The sequence below is a fragment of the Danio aesculapii genome, chromosome 17 (genome assembly GCF_903798145.1).
Source record: "Danio aesculapii chromosome 17, fDanAes4.1, whole genome shotgun sequence".
Lineage (NCBI taxonomy): Eukaryota > Metazoa > Chordata > Actinopteri > Cypriniformes > Danionidae > Danio > Danio aesculapii.
The window spans coordinates 22,827,392-22,841,779 of NC_079451.1; the positions used below are offsets into that span (position 1 = coordinate 22,827,392).

The 14,388-nt window shown below is 35.8% G+C and overlaps 1 protein-coding gene across 1 annotated transcript in view; it reads left to right on the top strand.

Annotated features, from left to right (window-relative positions):
* ush2a (Usher syndrome 2A (autosomal recessive, mild)) overlaps positions 1-14,388 on the top strand; it is a 445,979-nt gene that overhangs the window by 78,728 nt on the left and 352,863 nt on the right. Inside the window, 5 exon segments of the mRNA XM_056477496.1 lie at positions 3,400-3,583; positions 5,583-5,746; positions 8,539-8,697; positions 10,782-11,279; positions 13,725-14,003. Of these exon segments, the coding sequence (XP_056333471.1) occupies positions 3,400-3,583; positions 5,583-5,746; positions 8,539-8,697; positions 10,782-11,279; positions 13,725-14,003 (1,284 nt within the window).

Here is a 14,388-nt window from a genome sequence, read left to right on the forward strand (position 1 = left end):
TTTTTGTGGGGTGCCAACTTCACGAAGGTGATACACGTTTACACACATATATATATATATATATATATATATATATATATATATAATATATATATATATATATATATATATATATATACATGTTTATTATAAATTACTATAGCTTTTTCCACTTGCGGATATCTTTCAAACATCACGAAATAACAGATAAAAGGATATAAAAGAGTGGACACATAGTCTACATTATTATAAATGTATTTTTGTTATGGGGAAAAATGCTCCACAATAATAACCACCTAGTTTTGGCGCAAGGGTTGCATTATTTTTTTATTTTTTTTGCAAAAATCATTAACCACTGCTGCGCATCTCAAATTAACCACTGCTGCGCATCTCAAATTAACCACTGCTGCGCATCTCGAATCCCACTAAAATGCCAATAAAGGCTTGGATTAATTTAAAACAAGCCAGAGATTTAATTTTTAGGAATTACATGACAGGGTACGTCATTTATATTCTCCTGGATTATGCATAAGTGTGGTGGTGTTTGTATCTGATTTTTATATAACACATTAACATATTCATTTACAGCTAGACGTGTATATAATCTTTATTGGTGCTGTTTGTATTGGATGTGTATATAATGGACGTATTAAAAAATGTTTTTTACATGCCACCTTATTATTTGTTTTTCAGCCAGTTTCTTGAATTTTCAAGATTCGCTTATGAGCAAAAACTTTTGGAAGTCTATAAAAGCTGTTTAGCATTTCTTATTTTAGCTGATTTCAACAATTATAAACAACACAAAACATAAAAAATTGTATGTTCAGATAGTGATTCCCATAGAGAAGAATCACTTCCTGCCCTCCATCTGAGTCTGATGTGTCATCATTGACGTCATGTGAAAAGAACCTATACACTTCCTTTTTCAGTTGGGAATATGTAAACATAACTGTATCTATAATACCTATAACTTTATCTATTTATCTATCTATTTAAATATCTGTCAGCAAATCTTTAAGCTTAAAACAGCTTAACTAGTCATGGCTATTTTTTAATAGAAAACCATCCTAGCCAACATCCACCAAAAGGCCCATGCATACAAAATGAGGCCACTAAGCTTGCATGGTAACCAGACAAGGATGTACAGCCAAGCCTCTCCTACCCCGCACTCCCCACACACAATGAAATAATGCGTCCGTACCTGCTGCTCACCACAGCCTCGGCCGCCCATGCCGGCACATAAAGCATGTGTACGGAGAGTGGGGCTGGCAGGAGTAAATTGAAAGCACAGGGAACGAGGGGAGATCCATTTGGTGGAGGGTGGGGGACTGATGACTGTGTTTCTGCTGGCCCTCCCCCGGCTCCCCTCACGGAGCCCCTCTGTCGTATTTCACCGGAGGGGAAGCAGCCTGTGATTGAAACATCTCAAACTCAGCGCCCCCTGTCTGATTGATGCGCGCAGGAGCCTGACGGAGCCCTTGAGACTCAACTCGTACTTTATTCTTAAGAAGATATAGACAGAAAAATAAGCCAGGACACTCTTAAAGAAGTATCTCACCTAATAATTAATGCCTACCTGATTTTCTTTCTTCTGTGAGACTCGGAAAAATGGTTTTAGGCTGAATTTATCCTTTGCCACAATGGTTCACATGAAAAAGGTGATAATGTTATACTGTTTTTGTTTCTGAAATATGTCAACTTTTGTAACCTGCTTGAGGGTTGTAGCTTTAAACTGATGTATGGATTGTCAAGGTTACTCATGTTTAGGCATGGGCTGGTATAAGATTCTGACGGTATGATAACCTTTGATGAAAATATCACGGTTTCACGATATTGTGATTACTGCAGTAAAATATGTATTTATTTAAATGTCTGGGCAAAAAAAACAAACAAACCTTATTTCCCCTTTGAACACAATATATTTTATTTTGAGAAACATTTAAAATATTTTGGAGCAGTGAACATGTCAGGCTAAATAATTCAAATAAGTCATTGACTTTTGCTGTTTTCGTTAGTTTAAAAAACACTAATTTCTGTTCTATTCTTTTACAAATTTCTAGAGATACTGTTGTCCTAAAATAAATAAATAAATAAATAAATAAATAAATAAATAAACAAAACAAAACTCTTACACATACCTTGGGAACGCTATAGCAGAACATTTTGGCAGTTTTAAAACCTTGACTTTTGCAAACCGCGGTTCACTTTGAAAACGGTTATTGTTTCGTTACTACTCATGTTTTTTTTTTTATTTCTTTCATTAAATCTATTTGTAAACACTGTTCAACAAATAGCGCCTCAGTTCTTCGACGTCCTGCTGCTTGCCTTTAATAATCCGAGACATTATGTGAATTTATATTTAAAAGTTACATAAGTAATTGTGTGGTTATGCATACATTTTCAAACCCTTTTTTCATTCTGAATACTGTTAAATTTTAAGGTTGTGGAGTCACATGATCTAAAGTGCTCAGCATATAAGTACACCCCTCTCAAATCTATCTTTTAAATTCATATTTTTAATAGGAAGCTTACAATATTATATTTGCGGATATACATTGGATTAGTCCGTACTGAAGCCAAATCTGGAGCTTATCTAACAAAATAACTTATGAAAACGGTCCAAAAACTAGTACACACAAATGTATATGTTACAGAAATATAGTAAATACAAATTTAAAAAAGAGGAAAAATCAAGAAAAATTTTGTAGGTTGTAATTTTTTTTTTGCAATATTTTGCTTGAATTTAATTGTGCTGTCTTTAAATTTTTTAATTTGTTTGGTGACTAAAATATTACTTTAATAAATATATCTGTTTAATGAATCTGTTTTGTTTAAATGCACCAAAATACATTGCCTATATTCACTGTGAAACATAAAAATACGCATTTTCAAAATGGGGTGTACTCAGTTATGCTGAGCACTGTACATTACATGTTTAAAATGCTTGCATGTTTCATTTTATTTAAGGTCAACTGTATTTTGACACTTTTTTCTTACCTATTAATAGGAAAGTGGTTAAAAATGTCCGTCATTTTTACTTGCACTCATGTTGATCCAAAACTGTATGATTACACCAAGTTATTCTACAAATATGTTCATGCAACCAATATTAATAGGTTTTAAAATAAGATATTTTTCAAAATATAATTTCAAAATAAAATATCTTTATGTAAGTCTTCCAGGTTTAAAATTCATTCACAAATTAGTAATTATATATTTGTGTGTAATATTTAATATTCAAATTTTTTATTGTACGTTACCTGAAATGAAATCTCAGAAAGCAGTGCATTTAGCACTGTTTGAATGTACACTATATGCTTTACCCCATACTGATAGCAATAGTAGTAGATAGGAGAGCACACAAAAACGGCATCATACTGTAAGTCTGATTGTGTTTCTTCGCATCATCTGTCATTGCAGGTTTCTTCCTGTCCGAGGCGGGGCTGAGCGAGTGTGAAGTGTGTGAATGTCACTCGGTCGGAGCGATGGGGCAGGTGTGTGCTGCCCACTCAGGGCAGTGTGTGTGTGCTCACCCATCACTGACCGGTCACAGATGCGACCAGTGCCAGGATCTCTTCTTTGGCTTTAATCCAAGTGTTGGCAGGTCAGTGCTATAGTCTAACACCCGTATCTCAGTCATGTTCGAGAAAGACGTTTTCATTTATTACCATGCAGTAAGATATATATTCAAGTAAAATAGAAGAGTGTAAATCACGGTCGAAAATGACTCCAGACCTCCCTCCCATCTCCAAGAGCGAACGCTAGTGAATAAAGCCCATTTAGAAAATCATGCACATCACTTTTCATAACGATTTGAGCCAGTTAGCTGCTTACTGGCCCACGGGTTCAGACGGAGCCAGCAAAGGTCAAATTAGCCATTAAAGTCTCCCGCCTCTAAACGAGGCTGCATTTTAATGCTCTCTGCATAGTTGATTTGTTGGATACATCAATTAGGTTGTAAATACATCATATGTTAGCTGTCTTAATGATATACTCCAAAGCAGCTCCCCAGCTTGAACATATGGCCTAAGTTGAGGATGGAAAACTTGGCATTCTCAGGAGTCAGTGGATTGGAAAATTATTTTTTCTTTTTTTCGTTTCCTGCATACGGCAGATTTTCTTTTGATGATGATTTTTTTTTACGTTTAAGTCTTGGTGGTGTGGTTGAAGTCTCATTGAATGACCTTCCTGAAGGCTTGTAGGAGATATTTAACTACTCCAGCCACGCTGGGTGAAGAACAGGAACAGCGGGGGACATCGTCAACGCTCCCTGTATCAACCATCGTTTACCTTTTTAAGTGTTTCCCCCCCACCAAAAAAAAATAAAAATGATGTTGGGATGCGCAGTAGGTAGGAAGGACATTAATTGTTGGCTGGTGAGATGCAAATAGCATGAGCGTGTGTTTTCAATGCATCAACAACAGGGCTACCGGACATCACAAATTGTTAATCCATACGAGTCGTGACAGATCACTGCATACGCAATCCATCCAGCTGCACTCGTTCGCCCGGTAAGGATGAAAAATGAACTATTTAAACTGATTAGAGGGGAAGCTTGAACTGCATCAGGAGATCCTACACAATAAAGATTTCTTTATCTAAATATTATAAACTCATTTGTCCACCTGGGAATCAATAAGACGATGCATCTTATTTAGTTTTCTCATATTGGGTCGTCCGCTGCAGACCACCAAATAGAGGTAGTTAAAAACCCACAATATGGTTAGGGAAGATTAGCCATCACAACAAATGGCAGGCACAGGCTGCAACATGGTTAATCATTTAACCTTGAGAGAGAGAAAATGTATTTATTTTACACAATTTTAGCTCATATTCATATCTGCTTTTGTTTGTATTTCTTGCCAGTCAGTTCCATGTGTGCAAAACTCTCCAGCTCTTATTTTGCAACACCTGTTCTATGCAAACATCGAGGCACAATCTGGAGTCATTTACTTTGATAGCTGCAAGCTATTGATATATTTGAGATATGGAGAGCCCAAGCATGTGGAACTGAGCATTATTGGTGCTGATCACAAAATTTGATACCTCAGATGGCATCATTTTTGCATGACAGGGGAGGGAAAAAAGTTCACTGTCTCCTCTCTAGGAGTCAAGGTCGAACCACATTGGGAAACGGGTGGCTTAGCCCAAAACGCCCCTCTAGTTGACAGAAAAAATTTTCAGCTCATTAAGAGTCTGTGGCTTTTATCAGCTGCTTTCGAGGGTGTCAGGCGCTTGGCCCCCACATCACCCGCTGCTGGCCCCTCAGGGCCTTCCCTCCTCCATCCTCTACACCCCTCCCAGATGTGTCACTGACAGGTGCATCTGTGAATGCCTCCATTTAGAGCAAGTGTCCCCCCTTCCTTCACAGTCACACACGCCTCTAACACGCACACATACACTTTTTGCAACTCTTCGTGTCTTAGCCGGTCGGAGAGACTCACAGTTTTTTTTTGTGTAAATAGATCTGGACTTGTTACTTTTTGGTTAATTACCTGATTTCTTGTCCTCTACCGATATGGACAATGTCACAAGAAGTGATACAGTTTTTTTTTATTTTATGAAAATGGTATTTGTGTCTCTTGTGATCTCCATGTGTCTAGGTGTGAGCCGTGTGGCTGTGATCCTGTGGGGGGATTCAACGGCACGTGCCACCCCCAGACAGGGCAGTGCTTGTGCAAGCCGTTTGTGACTGGGGATAAATGTGATGCCTGTGTGGAGGGCGCCAGTTTCATGGATCCAAACAACTACCTGGGCTGCAGCAAAGGTGTGATATTAAATATATTTCTGAATTAATTTCAGTGTTGTTTTTTGTATTAATATGATTTTTATATATTAATTTGTGAATTTTTGAGATTTAAAAATATAGGGAACACTTTATAATAAGGATTCCATTAGTTGATGTTAATGTGTTTACAAACATGAATAATCAATGAACAAAACATTTATTGTCATTTTTATTAATCTTTGTTAATGTTATTTAATGAAAGCAAAGGCATTTGTTGTTAGTTAGTTCATTCATTTATTTTTTTTTCAGCTTATTAATCAGGGTTCTCCACAGCGGAATGAATCGGCAACTTCCCCAATATATGTTTTACACAGCGGATGCCCTTCCAGCTGCAACCCATCTCTGGGAAACTCCCATTCACTCTCATTCACACACATACACTATGGATAATTTAGCTTACCCAATTCACCTATTGCGCATGTATTTGGACTGTGGGGGAAACCGGAGCACCCAGAGGAAACCCACGCGAACACGGGGGAACATGCAAACTCCACACTGAAATGCCAACTGACCCAGCTGAGGCTCGAACCAGTGACCTTTTTGCTGTGAGGCAACAGCGCTACCCACTGCACCACCGCGCTGTCCTTGTTAGTCAATGTTAACTCATAAAACATCAACTTATAGTATCAAGCATAATATTACTATAAAGTGTAAAATGTTTTATTGTGAAGTGGGATTTATAAATAAATACCGGTTATTTCAATAGATTTACTTTAGCATGTTGCTAAGCTAACAGCACTACTGCAGTTAGCATAACAATACCATAATACAAATATTACTGTCTGTCTTTAAATACACTACACATATTTTTTTAATCAGTAGGCTTTCATAATAAATCACCACATTATCTCATGGAACCAATGTCATTTCTTAATGTTGAGATGTTGGTTGAGCTAGACCTTAGGAAAAAATAGATGGTTATTATGGTTAAACATGCTAGACTCAAATCAATGGTTTGGTTTTGCTACACTAACCATAGTTTATTTAACCATGGTATTTTAGTTTATTTAAAGTATAATTTGGTTGTACAAATTATATCATTAAGTGAAAAAAAAAATTAACAGGTTTATGACTTGCTATTTTGAAATCATGGTTAGGGTGTCACGGTGGCACAGTGGGTAGCACAGTTGGCATTTCTGGAGTTTGCATGTTCTCCCTGTGTTCGAGTAAGTTTCCCCCGGGTGCTCCGGTTTCCCACACAAGTCCAAAGACATGTGCTATTGGTGAACTGAATAAGCTAAATAGTCCGTAGTGTATGAGTGTGTATGGTTGTTTCCCAGTGATGGGTTGGAGCTGGAAGGGCATTCGCTGTGTAAAACATTTGCTGGATAAGTTGGCAGTTTATTCCACTGTGGTGACCTCCGATTAATAAAGGGACTACGCCGAAAAGAAAATGAATGAATGAACTGTATTGAAATCATGGTTCATTTTCACAAGGGATTGATTATACAGTTCTTTCCTTTCCAAAACATAAAGTAAGGTATTAACTGTTTTTATTCAATTTAGAAATTAAAGGCTATTGGCTTAAATAGGTCTTTTTGTATATCCCACCTCATCAATCAGGTTTAATAGGAAATACCTCAACAAAGAAAATAAAACTCATCAAACCATGTCTAAGGCCTTAAAGGGCATTTATTTAAGCACCTTATTGCTTAAATAGTAAAATCCTTTGCCTCAACACTCAATTTGGCTCAAATACAAGAAAATGCTTCTTCTAGATCACACCACAGTGTCGCTTTATTGTAGTGGCTGTAATTTAAATGCAGATTTCTCCAATATAATCAAGTTTAATGCAAGAAAGCTATACCTAAGGTCAAAACTCAATGCCGCCACTCAAATGCTGTGGTATTTACGTTGGACTGTGAAATTTATTACATACTTTATTCAGAATACCCAGGAGCTGACACTCAAATTTAATCATGTTGCATCCTTATGTTTTAGCCGAGCATTTCTATTTAATATAGATCCCCTCTCTCTCTCTCTCTCTCTCTCTCTCTCTCTCTCTCTCTCTCTCTCTCTCTCTCTCTCTCTCTCTCTCTTTCTCATTCATGATCTCATGCCATTTCTGTGTTTTGTGCATATCTACTCTTTTAACATTCAGCATGTATACTGTAAGGTGACCTGTTTATGGGCCTGCATGTGTTTAGAGCATACAGCACTTAACCTCACTGAGACTCTTAAAGCCCTAATGTGCCCCAATAGAACAGCATTTGTTATTAAGTTAGCATTTTTTGTATATAACAAATGATTGTTGCTCTAGTATCTTCATGGTCAATTTTCCCCATTAGCCAGCAGCTTTGATGCTTTAACCTTGTGTTTTCCACTTTTTCCTTAACCCTTGTGTGATGTTGGGGATGTTTTCATCCACTCTGGGGTGATTTTGAGACTTTATTTGACCACAACTTTCTCTATGTTTCAGCAAATGGAATGATGTTTGGGAACAAACCTTATTTGGACTCTTATTTTGGGAAAGTGCTTTGAAAATGTAAAAAAAAGCAACAATAAACTGTCGGTAAATTTACTACCCTTTCATTATGTTTGTGGCTATTTTTGCCCCATTGACTTATATTATAATGACTTTTTTGATTGCAAAGCTATGGCACCAATTAATCATGCATTCTTGATTGCTGCTGGTTTTGGGAGGGGGCAAAATTTTCAAATTTGGGAAGAGGCAAAACAAACCAGCAACAATACACAAGGGTTCAGTTCTGTTTTACAAAGCACATTTATTATAAATATGTTTCTGATTACACTCTCTCGTTCATGTTCAGATCCGCAACAGCAGCCTCCTCCTCTTGGCCGGGTTTTGAACTCCACCACCATAGAGCTGAGCTGGAGAGCTCCTGATTCCCCCAACAGCAACGCATTGATATACACACTGCTCAGAGACACACAGATTATCCACGTCAGCCACAGTCAGCATCCGTTTGGTTAGTCACGTTACTGTAGATGTTTGATTGCATGTGTTTATAGTGCTGCAGTTATGTTTTTGTTTTGTGGAATTGAATGATGTTTAACTTACTGTAATATTTGGTAGATTTAAAGGGATAGTTCACCTAAAAAATGGACTGTCAAATCCTTTTCAGTTTCTTTTATTCTGTTGAACACAAAAGAATATATTTAGAAGAATGTTAGAAGCTGGTAATTATTAACTTCCATAGTACGAAAAACAAATATTATAGATATGGGGACTGGATTCCACCATTTTTCAAACTAACATCTTTTTTGTTCAATAATTAAAATAATAATAACATCAAAAAGGTTTGTGATAAGTTAAGGGTGAGTAAATGATGACAGGATTTTCAGTTTGAGTTGAACTATTACTTTAAGTGATGTTTGTACAAAAGATACATGCAAATTAACAAATTGATTAAGTTATTTATGACTGTAATATTAAATGACGATGAATGTATTTTCTTGCAATTCCATAAAATCGTAATGTTTTTTTATTTTTATTTATCCATGATATTTATGTAATGCCATTATATATAGTGAAAAAAAGACTATATGAAATAAAAATTAATGCAAAGAGTGCCTTAACAACATGGCACACATTATTTTATTTTATTTGTTTTTTTATCGTGAACTACCATTCAACACCAGTCGAAAGTTATTTGAAGCAGTGATGCATTAAATTTAACAAATAATAAGAAAAGATTATTTCATACACTGCAAAAAAAATGATTTTCTTACTTAGATTTTTTGTCTTGTTTCTAGTCTTAAATCAAGAAGAATTTTCTAGACAAGCAAAACATGGTCTTGTTTTAAGAAATAATATACCAAAATTAAGTTTGGCAGATTATTTTGCTTGTTTTAAGGAAAAACTCACTTAATATTGGCATATTATTTCTGAAAACAAGACAATACGTTTTTCTTGCCTAGAAAATGCTTCGTAATATAAGAAATTTTAGATATTTGGACTAGAAACAAGACAAAAAATCTAAGAAAGAAAATCATCTTTTGCAGTGTATTAACTGCACAGCATAATTGAGTACACCCCATTTTGAAAATTAAGATTTTTATCCATTTCTCAGTGAAAATAGGCAATGTATTTAGGTGCATTTAAACAAAAAAGATAATTTTTTATGAAAATAATATTTTAGTCACCAAACATATTTAGAAATTGAAATATAATACAATTAGATTCAAGCAAAATATTGCAAAAAAATTAAAAATAAAAATTACAACCTACAAAAATGTAACAAAATTTTTACTTTTTTTTTCGTCTTTTTTTTCTTCTCTTTTTTGAGAATTTGTATTTAATAATTTTCTATAACATTTAAATTTGGGTGTACTAATTTTAGACCGTTATCATAAGTTATTTTGTTAGATACGCTGACTAACCTAACGTATATGCACAAATATAATATTGTACAGCTTCCTATTAAAAATATGAATTTAAAAGATAGATTTGTGCGGGGTGTACTTGTATATGCTGAGCACTGTAAATGCTGTTCCTTTGAACTTTATAAAAATATAGAGTTTCTTAACTTTATTAAGGTTTCCACATAAATATTAAGCAGTGCATTTATTTTTTTAGCACAGATCATAAGAAATTGTGGATCAAGTCTGCATGTTAGAATGAGAATTTAGATTTTCTTTAAATTAATCAAAATACAAAAATGAGTTAACTCTATGTTATGGTGCTCTAGTTACATGTGTTAGATATACTTTTTCTATTTACAATTAATTATGCATAATTACATGTAACCAACTCTAAACCTAACCCTTCATTCTAACACTAACCAAATAGGAAGTGTACAGTATGTGGTGAATTACCATTACTGAGAAGTTAAACAAATAGTTACACTGTTAAAAGAATGCCCTAAGATAAAATGTGATCAAAAGTCATTTTAAATTGTAATAAAATGTGACAGTATTTATGTTTGGAGATGTGAACTTTCTTAGTAGCCTTAAACTTTTGAATGGTAGTGTATATAATTATCACTTTGACCATATTGTCACCAATACTGCAATCCCATTTGACAGCTTCCTTGTTTTCTGTCTCATTCAGGAACTATGTATTTCACAGACACAGATTTATCTCCCTACACCTCATACACTTACCAGCTCATCACCAGTAATATTCGCTCTAACACCAGCAGCTCCATGGTCACCTTACGTACCCTGTCTGCTGTACCCGAGCAAGAGGAGCTCCAGTTAACCCTCATGGGTCGAGCCAAGCCCACCAGTGCCTCTTTTAACTGGACAGAGCCCTTAAACAGCACTGGTCCAATGGACAATTACACCCTGAGCTCCATACAGGATCTGAGCGGAGAAAAGAGAATCCACTACACTGGTCTTCAGACAGAGGCCACCGCTAAGGAGCTACAACCTTTCACTCGATACAACTTCAGTCTGAAAGCTTGTACTGATGGAGGCTGTGCTCGCAGTGAGAGTCTGGTCGTGCTGACTGCTCAGATACCTCCAGAGCAGCAGCCAGCACCCAAAATCACAACCTTAGGCTCCTCTCAACTCAAGGTGGACTGGGAACCGCCAGTTTTACCAAATGGTATTGACGCACTTAGCGCATTTTTGTGTTTTTGACACTTTATCTGTCGTTCTCAATATTTTTCAATCAAGCATTCCCATTATCCAAAAAATAATCGAAGGCACTTTTTATAAGTTATAATATTCTTAAGGTATGTGCTGCTTTTCAGTTTCAAAAATTGTTTGTAGTTGGTAATGGGAGAGAAAAAAAGGTGAAATATAATGTTTCATGCATTTTTCTAAAGGCAAAAATTTACCAGTTTTAAGTCTGCCTCTCGAGATCTAATAATTTCTTTCATTCATATATAATGTTAATTAATTAATAATAATACTATAACTTTAAAAACATTAAACAATTATAAATATAGATATGTAAAAATATGACTAAGATGGCTTTTAAGTTAAAGTCTGAGTCAGCTTTGTCAATTCAAACACATGTACAGCACATACAGAGAATTGAAATTGCTTTACTCTCAGACCCTATGTGCCTTTTAGAAAATATTAATACAAAAATTAGAATTTTAGAAAGAAATTCAATTATGCATAAAATGTAATCTAAAATATAAGTAAAAAATGTGTAAACTATGCAACTATTAACTCAAAAAGAATGAAAACTGTTTGAGAATGTCTGTTATGTATGGCAAACTGAAAATCATGGTGAATATATGAGCAATATCACACTCGTAGCAGTGCGTTGGGGCTGTGTATCGGCACTGGTGGGAGGCGTGCGTTGGCATGAGGCCACAGGCCGAGTACCTTATTGTCCCACCAGTCCACTAGTGACGATATACAGCCACATCACACTGCTATGAGTGTGATATTGCTTTTAAACAACAGTTTGACGGCATAAAGGCCTGTATAAAAAAGAAAATCAAAAAGGAGAGTCTCAAAACCCGTTTGTATAAGGAACTACTTTCTTCCACCATTCATCTGCAGCTGACGGTCAGAACACCAGAAACTGTTGCTCATTCACTAACGTCACTTTAGAGCTAGTATTTGAATGATTCTCTAGCGTAATGGCTAAAGTGATGACAAAACAGGAGATTTTGCTCACGTTTTAAGAGTATGAGGCTGAACAGCATGAAATGCCATCAGTCTATAGAGATTTATCAGTATTTCTCTGTTGCAATCGGGAGATCACGTTCTTTCTGTTTAATGAACTAGTCTGCAGTAGCGAAAACAGAAGGCTCATTAGAAACAGTTGGCCGTCTCTGGTTTAGCACTTTAACACACTACAATTACTATGGTATAAATACAGCACTACAACATACAAAAGGGAGAAATTTTCTAATATTCAAGAATTAATAAAAATTGATTCTCAATTGACAATCAATTTTGTTAAACCATTTTGGACAAGAAACCAATTAGCAGTATTTTACAAAAATATAGTTTTATTTTTATTTCAGTTTAATTCTAATCATGTGTCTCTTACTAAAATGTTTTTTTAATGTGTAAATCATCATGTTCCAGAAATAACATTCCAATTAATAACAAAACCATAATTACAAAAAATCATAAAATGAAGTTTATCTAATCAGAACTGCACAGTACCAAAGACAAAAACTACATTTGCACAATATACATTTGAGTTCAGGCTACACTGCATCAGAACAGCTTGCTGATTAACCTTAAAAGGCAAACAGATTTAATCATATTTCAATGTTTAAATATTCAGATCAGCCCTCAAAATTCTCTCTGCCTTTTTGTTTAATAGGAGCAGTGATTTTGTCAGACATTTTATTTAACAGTGGTTCTTAAATGCACACGTTGAAGCTGAAACACTCTTTTGCTCTGCCTAACTTGCTTTTTCGCCGTCTCTTAGCTACATCATTACAATAATGAGAAATACTATTATAGAGATGCCATTTGATCTCAGCCGGGGATGAAAATTAATTCCTTACAAACTTTAATCTGCAACCAAGAGGCTTGATTAAGGCTCAGCCCATGCTTCATTTCGCAATATAAACTGATGGGACTGCGCGCCGCAAAGAAACATTTCACATTTAAAACAGTTGATTGCTGCATACAATTATGTATTGTGCCTCGCGCCATTGAAAGCGTCGCAAAATAGCCCTCTGTATATCAATGACTTTTAATGCCAGTTATCATGCTTTTTGCCAAATTAGCTCATTAACATGGACCATTATAAAGTGCCCTTAGAGGATTCTCTCAATGAATTTCCTCTCCGTTTAATTGTGTCTATCTGATTCTCTCTGTCTGACTCTCTTTTCGACATAATTTCATGCAGCAGCTGTAATTGTGCATTGTCAATGGCCGGTCTTACATCTCAATATCTTTCTGAGGCTTAATAAGGGATTTTGGAAGAAGGTATTGGCATATATGTTTCATGCATTACTTTCATTCATTCTCTCTCTCTCTTTCTCTCCCTCTCTCTCTCTCTCTTTCTCTCTCTCTCTCTCTCTCTCTCTCTCTCTCTCTCTCTCTCTCTTTCTCTTTCTCTCTCCAGGTATAATTATCAGGTATGAGCTCTTTATGCAGCTGCTGAATGAGTTGCAGAGAAACGCCAGCAGTTATGATATGGAGCAAAGGGTTTTCCTCAGTAGCGGCTGGCTGAACCCACGGCCGTCGTTGAGTTCAGCCAATGAAAACGCTCTTACTCCACCTGAGAGCAGTGTGGTGGTGTCCAATCTGCAACCATTTTCCACTTACCGCTTCAGAGTGCTCACTGTGAACATGGCCGGCAGTGTCCTGTCTGACTGGGCTGTGGGACGAACTGCAGAAGGAGGTCAGTCAAACACACACTGATCTAGCTCAAATTTTGACAGAAATCTATACACTGTAAAACCCAACAGACAACCTAATCAAATGAAATGAGTGTAGTTAACTCAAAATTTACTGACAGTTATATCTACTCATTTGAAAAGAGTTTTGAACTCAGTGTTGAAGGTAATGAGTTAATTAAATACCTCATTACTTCAACTTAAACGGAGTAAGTTCACAGTACTCATATAGATTAGTTTTTTTTTTTAGCTCAAATGGTTTGTACCAATCGGTTTCCTCAAACGGTTTGAAGTGCCTTAACATATTGAGTTTTACAGTACTCAGTTGGTTTGAGTTTGAGTTGGTTTTACTGTGCTCAAATTGCTTCGTTTACTCAAATGGATTGAGTT